Genomic DNA, 18,351 nt, shown 5'->3' with positions numbered 1-18,351 from the left:
AAAATTTGAGTTCAGACCTGAGGGTTTTAGCTAGCTAGTAATATTCAACCGAATATCCAAAACGAGGAATATGATGCAACTTGAATAGAAATAATTCGTCAGTATATTTACGGTATATTTTGAAATTTGTGACGTACTTCGGTATATTTAAAAAAAAAACAAAAACGTGTCACAAAAACAACAGAAAAGTTACAGTAAAATGTGCAATTCGCTCTTAAAAATAAATAAAGTAAACCCCAAGCGTAAATGTTGACGAAATGTGAAGAAGCGGAAGAAAAGTTTTTATTGCAGTGTGTGTGTGTGGGAGCTCTCGCGGGTGTGTGTTGGCTGTGTGTGTTTGCCAATGGCCTTTGGAGTTTACGAGTTTATTAACAAAAAATCATGTAGTCGGGCGTTCGATTGTTCGGTATCACTGGCGTTTATAGTGACGAATGGTAGCCGGCAACCGTTTCTGATGATAAGAAGTGTTTTAATCGTGCAACACCACTACGAAATAAAGGTGTTTTGTTGATAGATGGAATTTACGGTTTTATGACAAACACACACCCACATGTTTACCGTTCAAACAAATCGAGAGAGGCGGCAGGCTGATAAGGAGCAGACTACTTCCAGCACGTGAATAGCGCCTTGAGGGGGGTCTCTCAGGGGAAACGTGGCAGAGAAATATTTGAAATCAACAGACTGAATCGACTTCGAAATCATAAAATATATAAGCAAATGCAATGCATATTTACAATTAGGTTAAAGGCAAAACATCAAAATTCCCCTATTTGAGGCAGGCGCGCAGCCAAGCAACAACAAAAACACCTGTGTAAACTCTCTTTCGCTCTCTTAAGATGGCTGAAAACAATGTGCCGCTACGAGACTTTGACGAAGAGAGCGAAACCGACTCTGAGACAGAATTACTCATACGCAGAGACGTACGGACCGCGAGCTTCGCTGCCGCCAGCAGCAGCATCAAGAGCAACAGCAAAAACAACAGCAGGGGCAGACACCGCAAAAGCTCAACTGGTTATAGCGGTGTCGTCAACAGCAGCAGCGGCGGCGGCGGCAGCTTTCTGGGGAATCTCTTTGGGCACAGTCTTGGCTCTGCCGCCGGACAAATACGTTATAGAAATGAGCGAAGTCGCGAGCGCGCGAAATACTCGAACAGCAGCAGCAGTGTTTCGAAACTGGCGCAATTAACGCAGACGTCAGCGGGTGGCAGCGCTGTTGCTGGTTCCGCTGCTTCCGGCCCCAGCGGGGGTGCGGCCACAGGTGTGGGCGACAGTGCGGGAGTTGCAAGCGATCTTGGCAACGGGACACACAGCACCGTCATCGATCCGGAGAACGGCTCGGCCACCGTCTTCTACCAGAACAACCGCCGACGGAGCAAGGGCCGCAGCTTCGGAAGCATCTGCAAGCTGTGCCTCTGCAGGTGAGTGAATGCTTGGGGTGCCACGTTGCGTATGCGCAATATTTACAGCAAGTGTGGCAACAAAAAACTACAATAAAAAAACAGATGTTTTAAAAAGAATTGTGGTATTTACTGAGTTTAAGTCGGAGATAAGAGTATGTGCACCCAGATGGGTTCTTAAAAGCGGTTTCTAGGAAGTAAATGGAGTGTTCCATTACTGTTTCCGCCTTAGGAAAGTGTCCTCAAAATAAAGATTGTTTTACTGATTGTAAGCCATTCTCTGAGGCACCGAATCATCGACCATTGACCTTTCTTCTTGACTTATTTCAATAACTTTTCCTATGCCAAATTGTTCCCTTCTAGACAACTTGTTGCCCTCCCTGCCACTGTTCATTATTACAGTGAAATCTCTATTGAAAGGACGCATAAACTGGGGCTCCGCAGATGTCTTTCCACATATGATTCGCTGTATTTGGGTTTCGAAATTGTTGCGCCATAAGAACAGGCAACGTCTTCTGCTGCAGTGCGATTTTCTTATGGTCGAAAGCTTTTACGAAAAACATTTCCAAGAAATCGTTCTAGTGTGCTCTCTCGGTGAATTTTGAAATGTGAGTCGCGATGTGCCACACATTGTATATGTATATGTGTAGCCGATCCCGAGATATATTTTTAATTTACCTAATTAGAAAGGAAAACGCTAGAGAACATGGGAAAGGCAGGGCACGGGCACACACTTGTAAGTGGCTGGGGAAAAATAAATTAAAAACATTTCGAACTGCAAATCGATAAACGTGACAGACAGATCCCCGGTCCGTCGACCGTCGCCGTAGACCATTCCAGCTTTGTGTTGGGTGAAAATGTTTCAACAAATAGAAAGAAATACAAACCAAAACAAGACTATAAATAGTGTTCGAGCGACAACTGTCGGCTGATAGGCAAAAAACAAAAGGAAAAACTCTTGTTGGACTCCAAATGTTGCAAGCCCCAGCCCAGACCAACCCAAACCTCCCCCAAATTTCTCTCTCTCTTAAATCTAATCGATGTTTGCCGTGCCGTGCAATTCGTTAACTCGAAAACAGCTCGAGAAGTCACATAAAAAAAAAAAAAAGACTCACAAAAACAAAACCAGTTCCCATCATATCCATGGGCACTGGCTTAAAAACAATACACGAAATGCTGTTTTCAAGGTTTCTAAATTATACAAACGAGTTCCGCAGAAGAAGAAGTCGCTTAAAGGTGTTTGTTCCCCTTTTTGTTTTTTGTCGGTCGATTCTTTTTGTGTCAAAAATTGAAAGTTTTGTTCCTCCGTGCGGCGGCTAATCAGAAGCAGGTCATTCTTTTAGCCGCAAAAAAAAAGGAGCACAGAAATCCGCATTGCGTCGAGAGTCAGCTTGTAAAAATTATGAGTGTGCGTCTCGAAAAAGGGTTGGGCATACTCCATAAGTTATCATTTCATAAAAGTTTAAACAAATCCAATTATCTGCCAGAAATATAACTGTACTGAACAAAGAGAATAAAAGAAGAGTAAGAAACCAACACTAGGTGACGTTTTACAACACTTGTGACCCTTCTATCACCGAATCGTTCAATCAGCAAATTACAAGCGTATGAAGTTCTGATTAGTAACTGATTAGTAGTTATTCCTTATAATATATCAGAACTCTTTTGACCCTTGCGGTCTGTGCAGAAAATATTTTGTAACTATTTTTATCATTAAAATAATTAATTGTAAAATACTTGTACATAGCTCTCCTTGAAAATATACCGTCTGATTCACAATAACAATTTACCCACAATGTTTCATTGGCGCAAAAAAATCCCTGAGAGATAGATAATACATCAGCAATATTTATAAAACAAAAGTGCAGCAATCTGCTGTTGAGATTGTCTCTGGCTTTGTAATCATGTGAGCAGTAAAATGTGTAATTCACTTTTATTATTGAACCTACGAATGGGCTCAATGTCATCTCTTTTGATTATTTGTTCAAGCATTCAAAATCAGCGTCTTTTTCGATACCACTGACCATGATGAGAGTCTTGAAACCCTCGCACTGGCTTCAGCTTCATCTTCAGTTTTTCTCCAATTTTTCGACACCCATTTGCTGGAAGGTTTTTGTTTCTTTGCGGCCCGGCTGTTGCCTGGTTGCCTGGCTTTTGTCTAGGTCTAACTTTTGGTTGGGCTTTTCGCTTGAATTTCACCGCTCGACTCGACTGGGCTCGACTCCGATTGCCGTTTCGGTTATATGAGGCTCAAAGATTTCGACAGCCCGATTAGAATTGCAAAGTGAGGAGGCGCCATGCGGCACATTCGTTGTTGTGGCAGCACTGTAGTGAAACCAACAGAGCGTTTATTTCCCCTATTTTCCTATTCCCCCACACATAGTATTTACAGCTACACATTTTTTCCATACGCAACAGATGTGGATATAAATTCCATTTGTGCCGAAAACGCGGCAGACGGTGATAAGGTTTTTCCATCTCTATTCTCGGACTGTTGTACTATATTGTTTCGGCAATTCATTTAAAACTAGAACTGAACTATACGTACTTCCATAAGCAGCACATTCACTTTTGCGGATAAGGTTACCCTGTATCAATGTGTCCCTTCACTTATGGGAAATTTGTACAGCGAAATCAAAACTTTCATGATTCTAAGAATTCGCCTAAACGAAACAGGTACATCTATGGAATATTTCTTTGGGAATAATTAGGGGATGAAAGAGGTACACGAGCAGATGTTCATACGCTGATATCAATCTCGTAGTCAATTCATACCACAGGGAGAATAATCGTGCTATTCGATCATTCATTTTTCCAACATATATATCTATTGTTTTAATAAGGGCATGAAGTTCCTTCACAGCCAATAAATTGATTGGCAATCGACGTACATATGTATGATTAAACTGATTGGTTGGAATATTGCCCATTGGAATATTATTGCTCATATTAGGAAAGAGGCTTAGGCTGAGAAAATGTACACTATACAATCTCTGTAAATCGACTCTTTATTTATTTATTTCCATCGCCAGGATATTTTGAACTATTTAAGCCACTTTTGCGGATTTCTAGAAATCACCCGCCCACTCACGGGGCTAATTGGAATTGGCATTAAATATGGCCATTTCCAACTGGCGACAGACTTTTCCCGTGCTCGTGTTACCGCCATCGCATGGAAATTAGTGCGCCGCCAGGCCCCACATGCCCACATGCTCCACCCCCCTGCTCCACGTCAAACTGTCAATGGCAACGCCTCATAATATTATTTTTAGTTGTTCTGTTGGCTGTTTGCGAATGCAAACAGTTGGTGGGAAATAGAGGAAAAGCGACAACGATTGACGCCCGCAATGGGCTCTGCCACTGCCAACGCTCTGCGCCACCCACTGGGAATGTGGGCTAATAACCAAACGCCAGAAAGTAACATGTGGGCTCACTCGTCATATCTGCTGTACCTTTTACTCTTTTTCATACCCTTTTAAAGGGGGGGTAGAAAAAAGGTTTTAAGCTCCCAGCTGGGGCAGACCCTCCCGCGTTCTTTTTAAATAATCTTGGTTTGGAAAACCTTCATACTTATGTACACAACTCAGCCAAAATGCTGCCCGTATAGTTTTATATGAGGCACTCAAACCCTACAGGGGCTATAAAGATTAGATATATTAGTAGATAAAATCTGGATCAGGTTAGATTAATATTATTTAAAGAATTAATTAAAGAATATGCATTTTATGGGACTTTTGGCCTGATCATCATTTGAAGGTTGAACTTTACTTCTTTTACCAACTTCATAATATTTTCCATTGAAGGAACTGTAACAATAAGAAAATAAATATGATAAATCGTAATTATAAAGAGCGTTATTTCTGAATAAAAAATGTCTACCATAATAAGCAATCAAAAAACCACCAACCACCTCCTTGATTATCCGCGCAGTATCTTGAATGTCTATTGAATATCATTATCCCGGTCCAGTGTGGAAAACTTAATTTTCAGATGATTACTTAGTAAATCTCCGCCTGTTCCTGAATACTCTCCCACCGATTTGAGTTCGTAGACTTCGCCTTCGCTCCCTACTTGAAATCACCGAAATGAGCATAGCTTGTGGCTCCGTGCCCATCTCGAAGTTTTATGTATAACTCGTGTGGTTGATTTTGGGTCATTATATAGATTTTTCCAGTCCCAGAAAGAATTCTCCCCTACTTTCCTGCGTTGAATGTCAGCAAAAGCCAAAATATGATCAATGCCAAGCCCGAGTTCCGCAGGTTCCACTTGACTCTCTCTTGACTAATCTGATTTCCAATGGAAATCTCATGTTAATATTTTAATTCAGCAAAGTCTGATAAGAGTGTGCAGGATTAATAAAATGTGTACCTTGACCCTGTTGACCTATACACCCACTCATACCCACTCACTTATGTACTTAATATGAAATATGTTTTTTATTAATTTCATATTTAGATTGAATATTTATCGTAATTTAATTATTTAGCCGTACTCGTAGCTTTCAGCTAAAAATGTACCATCCTCAGTAGATACATACATAAGTACGTTGAATATGCCACCCAGCCATCATTCATTCATTCATCCATCTGCAAAGGCGGCTCCTCCTGGGCGCGAGTGCGCCAGGTGGTGCATAAATTATACAAATCATTCACTCAGTTCTTCAATTCTGTTCAGCGACTATTGTACTTTCGATGGGAAAGAGAAACCTGCTGTGCCCGGTCTGGTTTGGTAATAAGTGTGGAAAATTGTCCACCACACACTTTTCCGGGCATTCCATTGTATTGCATGGGGAAATCTACGAAGATTGGTGGATATTTTTACTCATTTCTGATGGATCTACAGGCAGATAGATTCTTAAGCTTGAAGATGATTGAAATCTTTCCTTCAGACATCCAATAAACTGGATTGGAAATGGTTCCCACTCTATGCATTCCCTTCCTCTAGCTAGATTTCATTTATCCCTTGAAAACTGCTTATAAGAATTGTTGCAAGTGCGGATGCACTGCAAACGATGGACAGTTAATGGGAAATGGCGTATGCAATATCGGATTGAGCAATCCCATCCATCCACTTGTGTCATAATCCGCTGATGTCTACGAATTGTTTCGAAATTTCCAGTTAATTACTCAGACTGAGATGCAGTGCTGTGCAGTGTACTTATTTTTAATGTCAACGAATGCCATTTTATTCAAATCGAAACTGAATGAGTACGCGATTGAGTTGAATCACATTGGCCGATAAGTGAATCAGGAAAGGCACATAAATGTTCTAGGCACATACACTCGTATTTAACGACAGTGACACACTTTGTGCTTATGGCAGAAACTTTAAAGCTAAAAAGCGCTGAAATCTTGTCGGCTCTCCGTCCCTTTGAAGTGCCCTGTGAGTCATTTACTGAGGGCCATAAGATGGAAAAACAGTGCCAGAAGATTGTAGAAGGTGGAAGGCAGAAGGTGAGCGAATTCCTGGCCCTTTTGTCTGGGCAAATTCTTTTGGCTGTCGCCAGTCATTGAACTCTTATGTGGTTGTATGTAGCTGTTGCTGTGGCTCTTCTTTTTTGATGGCGTTTTGGCAACTTTTTCTTATGAGATCATAACACGAAATCGTGCTAAGAATGTGCGTGTTATTGACAAAACATTCAGTCGCAAGAATCCAAATAGAATTCCTATTCTATAGCGATAAACATCTAGAGAGAAAACAAGTTTACACAGAGCGTCGAGAGAGAGAGAGGAGTTGAATGGAGTTGGCACAATCTCATTATGCCACAATATTGCGCTGATCTAAGCAACTTAAATGTAGACAACCAGCCCACCGACAAAAGCTTATTTAATTAACGTCTCGGTGCGAACGAAAGCGATGTGAAGCTGCTCCGTCAGCAGTCGGCGACAGCGACAATCGTAAATTTCCATAACCCGTCCGATGGCATTTAAATAGAGCGCGCTCGACAGGGTTGCCAGTGCCCAGGCCGCAGTCATGTGGCAACTCATCAGTGAATTGTTTAGTGGTCTCGCGTCTCTTTCCCACTCGCAGGCTACTGCTTGGCTTATATTGATTTCTGTTTTCATATGGAAATTTTCAATTTAAGTGCAGCTTATCGAACAAAAATATCGATATTACTGAAACAACAGAAATATGTTGTCTCGACCATTGTCGACCAGTGGTCATTAAATATACAAGAGTAATTCTTATTAATATTATTATTCTACTCTTTGACTCAAGTTGTTATCCTGTTTAAATAAAGGGAGCTTAAGTGGGCTAAGCTCGTTTTTTCATCGGTATATTTACGGTATATTTTGAAAATGAGACGGTATATTTCGGTATATTTCGGATGGTCTGACCATATATTCTATCGCGGTCACACTGTACGGAATTTTTCATGTTTTGTGCATAAGAATTTTGCAATTTATTTTATTTTTCAAGTGCTTTGTGTGTGCGTCATGCCCCTGGACAACAGTCGTGTGCCCTGAGCCGCGCGTATAAATATGTAAAAGCCAAGTTTTAGCGAACTAAAAGCAAAACAAAACGAAAAGCAGCTGCCGCAAAGAACAAAGGACTTCAAACAGCAGACTGCATTAGATTCGATTAGGAAAAGCCATATGAAATCCACATCAAACCAGATGGATGATGCTACATCGCAGACCTCGGCTACAACGCCCATGACACGGGAGAATATTCCGTTGCTAAATCGCCAGCGTAGTCGCTGGTATCTATTCAGGTGAATCATCGTCATCCCCCGCTGGCCGGACGTCATGTTGATTTTCGCATTACTTAAATTGGGGGCAGGAGGGAAGTGTTATCATATTGGCACACATAAAAGCTTTGGAAGCAGACAACAATTACAGCTAATCGGTTCCCTGTCTGACCACCTCTCGTGCCCGACTTTCTCACTCCCACTCACACACCCACACAAATTCTATTAAGCACTTCTTAAACGAGACAGCAGCTGATTTGCAGAAATCGTGACGTAGTTGGGATAAGTTTTGTGTGTACGCAGTGCACATTTTTTGCGTGGAGAATTCCGTTGCATTAATGCAGATGGATTTGCATTCTCATTGACTGCTACCAAGCAGCTGCTGTTTCGTTTGGCCAGTGCTTAATGGCTGTCGTGTGAGTTTTCACTTTTGTTTCTTTTCGAGTTTTTATTATTGATTTTTTTTCTGTTCAAGGTCGCCTCCCTTTGCATATTGTTATGGACTCGAGGGGAAATACGATTGAAATTTTAATTAGCGTGAGACTGTAGGGGGAAAAGCGGAACGAATGATAGATACTGATATGATAGAAAATAAATTAACAAAAGAAAAAAGAAATAGTATTTTTAAATTTAAAACAATTTGTATGCCTCCCTGGATGTTCCGCTTGTGCCCTCCTTCGAAATCGTATCAAAAAGAGGGCCAGTCAGAGTATGCGGAACGGCTGACAGACAGAAAATTTTGACTTTGATTTGGGAATCTGGGCAGAAGAATGCTCCTTGGCTTTGGTCGGATTAAGAGCATCTATATATTGATTTTCTTGTGTCTTTACAGCTGCTGGCGAAAATGGTTCAGGCCACGGGAACTGCGGGCCCGCACCGTCAACCTGGGAAGGGTGAACACGGAGAAGTTTCCGCCGAACGAGATCCGGAACCAGAAGTACAACTTCATTACCTTCCTGCCGCTGGTGCTATTCGAGCAGTTCCGCTTTTTCCTCAACCTCTACTTCCTGCTGATGGCCCTTTCGCAGTTCATTCCGGACATACGTATTGGCTATCCGTACACCTACTGGGGACCGCTGGGCTTTGTTTTGATGGTGACCATTTGTCGTGAGGCCGTCGACGATTTGCGGCGGCACCAGCGCGACCATGAGGTCAACTCCCAGAAGTATAAGCGACTGTCGGCGACCAATGGCAGCGGCTATGAGATGGTTCCCAGCTCCAAGCTGAAGGTTGGAGATGTCATAATTGTAGAGAAGAACGAACGAGTGCCCGCGGATCTTATCCTGCTGCGCACCAGCGATCGCAGTGGCTCTGTCTTCGTGAGAACGGATCAGCTCGATGGCGAGACGGACTGGAAGCCCCGCCTGGCTGTACCGTACACCCAGAAGCTCAGCCGCGACTCCGAGCTGCACAGCATCGATGCTAGCTTCTATGTGGAGAAGCCCCAGAACGATATACACAGCTTTATTGCCACCTTCTGCATGACAGACGGCAGCGAGGACACCGGCCTGAGCGTGGAGAACACGCTGTGGGCCAATACGGTGGTGGCTGCCGGCACAGCCACTGGCATTGTCATCTACACGGGCTGCGAGACTCGCAGCGTGATGAACAACTCCCAGCCCAGGTCCAAGGTGGGTCTGCTGGACATGGAGATCAATGGATTGACAAAGGTAACAGAATCTACCTACTAAGAACAGATTTAATTTGTTTTTGCCGTTCTTTCAGGTTCTTTTCTGTGCCGTGTTGGGCCTGTCGCTGGTCATGATGATGCTGAAGGGTTTCGGTGGACCCTGGTACAGATATATGTTCCGTTTTGTCCTGCTTTTCTCGTACATCATTCCGATCAGCCTGCGGGTGAATCTGGACATGGGAAAGGCCTTCTACTCGTGGCAAATGCAGAACGACTCCAACATCCAGGGAACTGTGGTGCGCTCCACAACCATACCGGAGGAGCTGGGCAGAATCTCCTATGTGCTGACGGACAAGACGGGCACCCTCACCCAAAACGAGATGGTCTTTAAGAAGATCCACCTTGGGATTGTCTCACACGATGCGGACACCTTCCATCACATTGGCCACATTATACAGAAGCTCTCGGGCAACATAATGCAACAGCAACAACAGCAGCACCAACAGGGCAGCGTCTCTAGCTCCAGCAGTGGGGAGTCCAACACCGCCACCAAACCTATTATGTTTGCCGGCAATCGCATGCGGCGACCCGAAGGCTGGCGGGAGTGGGAGGCGGTGCGCGCTTTGGCACTGTGCCACAATGTGACCCCCGTTAGTGATGAGGAGGACAATCGGTCTGTGTCCACGGCATCCACGGTCACGGGCGGCAACAACTCTCCCACCAAATCTGTGATAAACATCGAGGCCCCAGGCAGCACAGACACAGAGCATCAGTACCAGGCAGCATCGCCCGATGAGATCGCGCTGGTCAAATGGACGGAGCAGGTGGGATTGACGTTGATTGCCAGGGATCTGAATACCATGACGCTGCAAGTGAAAACCCCCAGCGAGGACAGTAAGTAGCGACAGTCGTGTAGCACTCGTATCCCAAGTAAATGCCTTTTTTTCCAGACGATATCCTACTACACTATCAGATCCTGCAGCTGTTCCCCTTTACCAGTGAAAGCAAACGCATGGGCATCATTGTGAGGGAGAGCAAATCCGGTCAGATAACGTTCTATTTAAAGGGCGCCGATGTGGTAATGTCCAGTATTGTGCAATACAATGACTGGCTCAGCGAAGAGTCGGGCAACATGGCCCGCGAAGGTCTACGCACATTGGTCGTGGCCAAGAAGGTGCTCACGGAGGAGCAGTACTCCGACTTTGAGATGCGGTACAATGCGGCCCGCTTGAGTATCACAGATCGCGTGGCCAAGGTGGCTGCCGTGACCGAATCGCTGGAGAGGGAACTGGAGCTGCTCTGCCTCACTGGGGTGGAGGATCGCTTGCAGGAGAATGTGCGACCAACCTTAGAGCTGCTGCGCAATGCGGGTGTTCGGGTGTGGATGTTGACGGGAGATAAGCTGGAGACAGCCTGCTGCATTGCAAAGTCTTCGCAGCTAATTGGCCGGAACCAGGGTCTGCATGTACTGCGCTCCGTGAAGACGCGCACGGATGCCCATCAGGAGCTGAATAGCTTCAGGCGCAAGCAGGGCCATGCCCTTGTCATTGAAGGCGAGTCTCTTGAGGTTTGCCTGCAGTATTATCGACCAGAGTTCCTTGAACTGGCTACCGCCTCCCCGGCTGTCGTCTGCTGTCGATGCTCGCCCACCCAGAAGGCCCAAGTGGTGGCGCTCATCCAGAAGCACACGGGCAAACGCACTTGTGCTGTGGGCGATGGCGGAAATGATGTCAGCATGATCCAGCAGGCGGACGCCGGCGTCGGCATCGAAGGACGCGAAGGCAGACAGGCCTCCCTGGCTGGCGATTTCAGCATTCCGCAATTCTCACACATTGCCAAGCTGCTACTGATCCACGGTAGGCGGAGCTACAAGCGCTCGGCGGCTCTTTCCCAGTTCGTCATCCATCGTGGCTTGATAATCACCACCCTGCAGGCAGTCTTCTCGGCAGTTTTCTACCTCAGTTCGGTGGCTCTGTATCAGGGCTTTCTCATGGTCGGATATTCGACATTGTATACCATGTTCCCGGTGTTCTCGCTGGTGCTGGATCAGGACATCACCTCGGAGACGGCTGTCACGTATCCGGAGCTATATAAGGATCTATCAAAGGGTCGGAGTCTCAGCTATAAGACCTTCTTTATTTGGGTTTTGATTAGCATATACCAAGGCGGTGTCATCATGTACGGCGCCCTGATACTCTTCGTGGACGAGTTCATACACATTGTGGCCATCAGCTTCTCGGCTCTGATCATGACTGAGCTGATCATGGTGGCCCTCACTGTGCGCACTTGGCACAGGTGAGTTCCTACGAAAAATACGAGCTATGAGCATTCTAAACTGTACCTTTTTTTTTGCAGACTAATGGTGCTGGCAGAGCTTTTCAGCTTGGCCCTTTATCTCATTTCACTGGCCGTCTTGCACGAGTATTTCGGTAAGTCTGCGACACTTGACTGGGCAGAGCCTGCTACATTACTAACCTCGTGTTTTTTTGGCCCGCAGACTGGGAGTTCATCTGGTCGTACGACTTCCTTTGGAAGGTGTCGCTCATCACGCTAGTGTCCTGCTTGCCTCTGTACATAATCAAGTTCTTGCGCAAGAAATGTTCCCCGCCTTCCTACTTGAAGCTCTCTTAGATCCGATGGCTTCTATTCCTCAATAGTTACCCCCGCCTAAAGATTTAATTTCTGTGTTTGTGTATGGTTTAATGATTATTAAAATCTATTACAATCTGTCGTCTCGTTTTGCCAGAGCCCAACCCAATCCCCATATACGTGATATAAAGTTAAATTGACTCTCCTTCGACACCTTTGCACTCTTCTTGTTTGTTGTTTTTGTTTCATTTGTAAATTTTCACAAAAATGCAAGAAGAAAAGTGAGGCATTCTACCATCGTTTGATTATTAAACAAAACTAATTTTAGTTTATAGGCGTGTGAGGAGTAAAAGAAAAGTTTATTATTATATTTTGTCATTTTTTTGTATACCTGTGTGTATTTGATTAATATTTAAGTCGCAGTAAACCAAATTATGTTACTAATTATTTAATGTTAAAGAAAAATAAAATACTAATTGTATCTATGACTAAACTTAAAAAAACACTGAAATCAATTATGAGAATGTACGAAACAAAATGTAAAACGACAAATAGATTTTTGTATTAAGGTTTAGAAATCGCATTGGATTGTGAAATAATGACTTATAAATAAATATAAAATATATATCTCTATTTACATAAATGCAAATCACTTGTAGACTGAAATCTGAGGTTTGTTGGCAAATCTTGAGGTATAAGTGCAAAGTTGTCATTGGGTTGTCTCCAAACATATATGTATTCTGCCTATGATCAGCTGGATTTCCTTATAGACCACATTGAACGCGAGTGAAGAGCTCTACGGCAACTTTTCATATAAATTACATCGTAAACTGATATTAACTTAAATTCTTAAATTGTTTGAAATATTTTTAATTACTTAAATTATGTTTCTTGGTTCCCAAGTCATATGTGAAGCATAAACTTTGATATTTTTTATGCCCATAGTCGGACATTGGATTTTTCTAGAACACATAATTCGAAAATTTCAAATAAAATCATACGCGAAGATCCTTTTTGTCATTGACAAAAGTACTATGGGTCAAACAGAATAAGGGGTCATCGCAGGTATGAATAATAATAATAATAATAATATTAATAATAATGAATAATACTTATTGTATCTAATCTGATTTGGACAGGTAGAAGGACTACACACAGATAATGGCGTCAAGTACACCAATAAAAAAAACACCGGCTTGTTTGCAAAACGGTTGTAGATAGCTTTCTTGTTCCGGTGGCAATATTTGGTCGATCGGTAGGTGCTAATCCTTAAAAAAAATAATTAGGCAAGGCCGAGACGACAATTAGCAAGACCAGGTCATAAAAGAGATTCCCTGGTCCACACAAAACGAATATTTAATAGTATGGTATGGTATTACCCAATAAATGGTATCACATCCTTTTTTACCTGATCCGTGTATAAAAGCAGGTTAGAGCAGAGAGTCAACCATTCACTCAGCAAACATCTGGAGAACAGCATCGTCATCAACCGAAATGGATAACTCTACGACGACCTTAAGCTACACCCACAAGCAGCTTGACCAACGCCCAGAATCGAACACGGATAGTCTGACGTACCAGGAGAAGCAATCCGCCAAGCGCCGCCAAACCAAGGAACTCTTCCGCCCCTGGCTGGACAAGGCATCCCCACCCACAGCCTGTCCACCAGAGTCCACTGCTCCCGCCTTGGGTCCCACCTTCAGGCCGACACTCGCTGAGACGCCCCGCCAGCTCAGCCCCCGGGAGCACCAGCGTCGACATCGCAGTCTCCTGGCCAGTCGCCGGGCCGAGCAGGCACAGGCGCAGTACCTCGAACTTATGGCCGTGCTGGAGCAGCAGGCTCACACGAATCTCTACTACCGTCAGCTGCTGCCTCGGCAACATCAGCAGTTTCTCAAGCAGATGGCCCTCGACCAGCAAATGCTCGCAAATGGAGCACAGCAATAATATGGACGGCGAGGCGAAGAGGAGATATCTATATTGATTATGGACCATAATGTGATTTAGACCCTAATTTAATAAGCCCTAATTTTTTTATTGAATAAAAAAATCTTTACTCGGTGTTAGTTTATCTACTTTAATACTTTGCTCAATGAAAGGGTTCGAATGGAGTTCACTCGAGGCATTGCAGCCAGCAGTACTATAAAGTTTGAGGGAAAATTAAGCCTCTTGTGCCTCGATTCCTAACATAAGGGTTGACCGTAAATGTTATAAGTTTAAAAATAACAAATAACAGTCTAACAATTAGTTCCCAATTTTTATTAAAAAATAAAAAAAAAACCATTATGTTGAATGCAAAATCGTAAAGTATACGATATTTCTTTCCTGCACTCTGTGCACCACCACCACCAACATTATAACGGTTTCCATACTGAACTGTCTCCCAGTATTTCTTTCTCCCTTAATTTCTCTTCTTACCAAAGAATTCTGCACACAAAATCGACTCTTATATGTTAGTCCCTAAGCCTGGCCATATGCAGGGCGGAGGGACGGACGGATATGGTTCTATCGATTCCGTAAATAAGATCTAAGAGCCAGTAGCTATTTGCAGTGTCAGAAAAGGATTTATTAGCTTCCGTTTCTTCATGCACGCCAATTTTCATCGTCCCAGTGCGATATTCAGTAGTTCCGGGTGGCAGATGGATCCAGAAACGATGCTGATGGAATTTTCTGATTGTTGTGATTAACAACTTAACTAGTTTTTGTTTACCTTTTACATTCTTTATTTACCACCATTTGTTTGCCATTTTTGTTGGTTTAATACTAATTCACAATTCTTTGTTTTCAAATACATAATAATAGTTAATAATAATATATATGATGCCTGTACGTACACGGGCATATACATACACATACACGTTGTACGTTTTCTAATGAATTTCGAGTTATACTTTTCTGTTTCTTCTTGCTGGTAATACATATTGTACCTTTAAAATGCCTTTCCCTTCCATCATTAGCGTTAACATTTTCATGCGTTTTCTAACGATTTTATTAGTTTTCCTTTCGAATTTTGTTTTTGTTTTTGTTAGCTTGTTGTTGTTCATTGAAATCTTGTTTCGTTTATAATTTGAATGTGTTTTCGTATTTAATTGGTTAACAAAATTTCGACACATTTAATTGGAAATGTTGAACCATTTGTTTTTTACGATTTTGCTTAAATGCGCAGAAATACTCGTACTTTTGAAGTAAACAATTTGCTTGCTTGTTGTAGTTGTTGTGGTTTTTCTTTTGCATTTGGTTGTTAATTTAGTTTTAGTTACTTACTCGTAGATTTCACTATTACTCGTACGTTGAAATTTAATTTATTCTCCTTAGCAATCCACGACCGCATGCAGCTTATTAAAATTTTCATTTTGGTGTGCTCTTGTTAATAACAGTTGAGTGAATGATTTGTTTTGTATACTCGCATCAATGCCTGACATCTCCTCACATCTACTAATGCCCGTCCCCTGTTGAGCAGCCGTCCATGGGACGACGACCATGTACGACCCTGGATGAGCCAATGGATGACTCCGATTGAGCAATTAATTCAACTTTTATTGGAGCGTGTAAATGTTTCGTCCAACCATTTGGGTTTCTTAAAGCTTTTCCATTCTCTCGTTTGTTTCCCCAACAACTTCTGAACAAACTCTCGCCTCGGGTACAGAGAGCTACATGTCTATACTATGTATTGTATATGCAGGGATGTGTGTACTGTATGTACTGTATGTATGTATGTATACAGGGGGTATATATTTTAGATATATGCTGTCCATGTTCACGTTCACTCACTTCTAGTTTACTAAAAATCTACAAAATATAATATTTGAATTTGTCTCTCTTTGCTAAATATATTCTGCATATAGTACATATACTCGTATTCGTATTGTAATGATTGTTTAACATTTATACATACATATTTCTTTATGCAAGTTTAAACATTTTGGTTTGTTTGGTGTTTGGTGATTCTTGATGAGGTCAACTTTGAATTTGTTTACTTTGAAACGTTTGCTTTCCGTTTAATTTAATTTAATTTAATTCATTTGATTTAATTTAATTTATCTTTTGCTTGCTTTTTCTTTAATTTTCATTTAAGAATGATCTTGTTTAATTATTGATATGTGCTTACTGTTTTACGTTGTGGTTAATATGAACTCTGGCTTTAGTTTTTGTTTATATTTTTACACATTCCAAAAAGGTTTATTCGCTTCTTTTATATATATTTTTTAATTATTTTTTTTTTGTTAGATTTTCTTCTTTTTTTAATAATATTCAGTCTATATAAACATACATTTATACATTTATGCTAAATGTTGGAAAACAAATTGGGAGAAACGAGGCGAGGGAAACTGACACGAAAACGAAGCACATTTTCAGTTCTGCTAAAAACCTAAACCAAAACTGGTTAAATTTATCTAAAAAGAAACTGGGAAAAAAATAACATCAAAATGCTGACATCAAACATCAAACAAAGCATCCTGGAGATCTGCTAAGGATCCGATCTGTCTGCAGTTCTGCTTCTGTGTGAGAGGTCTCTAGAATATGAGCTATGAGCGTTCTGTTTATGTAAATCTATCAAAAATTAATTGCATTACTTTACTAGGCTTTACATTCTTGTATTTGCATTTGTATTTGTATTTGCATTTGTATTCGTGTGTGTTTTTATTTGTATTTTTATTTATTTATTTATTTTAAGTATGTGTGTATGTACGAGTATGTATAGCTAGGGGATGCTACTCGTATTTGGTTGCACTTTGACTTCTGTATATTTAGTTAAATATGCTTTGTATTTGCATTTGTATTTGGTTTTGCTTTTGCTTGTTAACACATTCCTCTTGACGAGTTTTATTCATTGCATTTGATTTTGGTTTTTGGTTTTTGGTTTTGGTTTTCGTTTCATTGTTGCATTTCGGTTTAAGTTGACTACACTTTTATACGAGATTTGATTTCATTGTTCAACAGCTTCCCTCCCGTCATTGGGGGTCGCCTATGCATTTGAATATAGATAGAATTCGCTCAACATATATGAAAACAACTATTTACATACACATAAATATACGTACATATACGTACGAGTATGGGTACTTCCATATTTCCATTTCCATTTGGCTGTAACTCTAATCACTTGCTAAGTGTTTGCATTTTTGGGTTCTTAGGGTACTTAGGATAATGCTGTAATGGTGCTGTCCGTATGGTTCACAGAAACAGAAACCAACAAAACAGAAAAACTGAAATCATTCTGAGCCCCTCGTTAGGTACAGTAATTTCGTTAATTTGTTTGTTTCTTTGTTTGTTCTGAGCAAAAAGTATAGGTCCTAGTTATTTACTTTCAACATTTTATGCTAAAATATAGATATACATATATTCTTTTTATATTATTTTTCGGTCGTGCTTTATATCGTAGAGTTATTTTTGCAGCGTAGTGCTTGCGCGGAAAACATCCATTGAAATAATGTATTTTATTTGATCAATTTACTAAACACTAAGCAACTCAATGCCAAGCATATCTTAAAGTTAAACTTTACTCATCCCATCCTCTATATTTGCGCCACTAAAACTGCCAATTAAATTTGTCAAGTCCAAGTCCATGCACAGTGTTCCCCAAGAGCAGACAAAAACTATTATAATTTTTTTATTGAAATATTTTAGCAATAATTTGTTGTCCGACTCTGGCTGATCTTGGGGCCACTGATCATGTGCATGTACTTGCTTTACACCTGCACCGATATATAAAATTTAGGCGGATAAATGGGAAATTAACTATGTAAAAATTACTTAAGCAACATAATTTTAGGCAGTATGTGTTTGACATTTCGGTTGTTTGTTGTTCTTCATAAGGAGTATGGGCCGAACGTATTGTAACTATTTGTGGAACGACAATCTTGAACACAATTGATGCATTTTAAGGTATAAATATAACTGAGCTTTAACTTAAGGTGCTACTAGTATGAGTTGTAACATATCCATGTTCAACTTAGTCCATTCAAAGTGTTTAAAATTGTTGGAAATTGCATCCAGCATACAGCATATAGCATCCAGCATCCAGGAGCAACTACAATACGGATA

General features: G+C 41.5%; 2 protein-coding genes across 3 annotated transcripts; both read left to right on the top strand.

Moving 5' to 3' along the window:
• The first annotated feature begins 270 nt into the window (after positions 1-270).
• On the top strand, positions 271-12,475 carry LOC6593391 (probable phospholipid-transporting ATPase IIB). 2 transcript variants are annotated; one of them, XM_002019053.2, is made up of 6 exons: positions 271-1,417; positions 8,920-9,757; positions 9,813-10,611; positions 10,668-12,012; positions 12,073-12,146; positions 12,215-12,475. In XM_002019053.2, exons 1-6 carry the CDS (start codon positions 837-839, stop codon positions 12,346-12,348), a joined length of 3,771 nt encoding a protein of 1,256 aa, XP_002019089.1. In that variant the 5' UTR covers positions 271-836; the 3' UTR covers positions 12,349-12,475. The 2 variants fall into 2 exon arrangements, with proteins under 2 accessions (XP_002019089.1, XP_026843804.1); XM_026988003.1 differs by lacking the exon at positions 271-1,417 and adding an exon at positions 7,804-8,111.
• Positions 12,476-13,298: 823 nt separating this feature from the next.
• LOC6593622 lies at positions 13,299-14,372 on the top strand. Its single transcript, XM_002019054.2, has 3 exons — positions 13,299-13,371; positions 13,446-13,673; positions 13,736-14,372. The coding sequence occupies exon 3, from the start codon at positions 13,801-13,803 to the stop codon at positions 14,251-14,253; it is 453 nt and encodes a 150-aa protein (XP_002019090.1). The 5' UTR covers positions 13,299-13,371; positions 13,446-13,673; positions 13,736-13,800; the 3' UTR covers positions 14,254-14,372.
• Positions 14,373-18,351: the final 3,979 nt, after the last annotated feature.

This window comes from Drosophila persimilis, unplaced genomic scaffold, assembly GCF_003286085.1.
Source record: "Drosophila persimilis strain 14011-0111.01,24,50 unplaced genomic scaffold, DperRS2 tig00000124-arrow-pilon, whole genome shotgun sequence".
Lineage (NCBI taxonomy): Eukaryota > Metazoa > Arthropoda > Insecta > Diptera > Drosophilidae > Drosophila > Drosophila persimilis.
The sequence above is the reverse complement of the archived record's forward strand: the minus strand, read 5'-3'. Positions and strand labels throughout refer to the sequence as shown.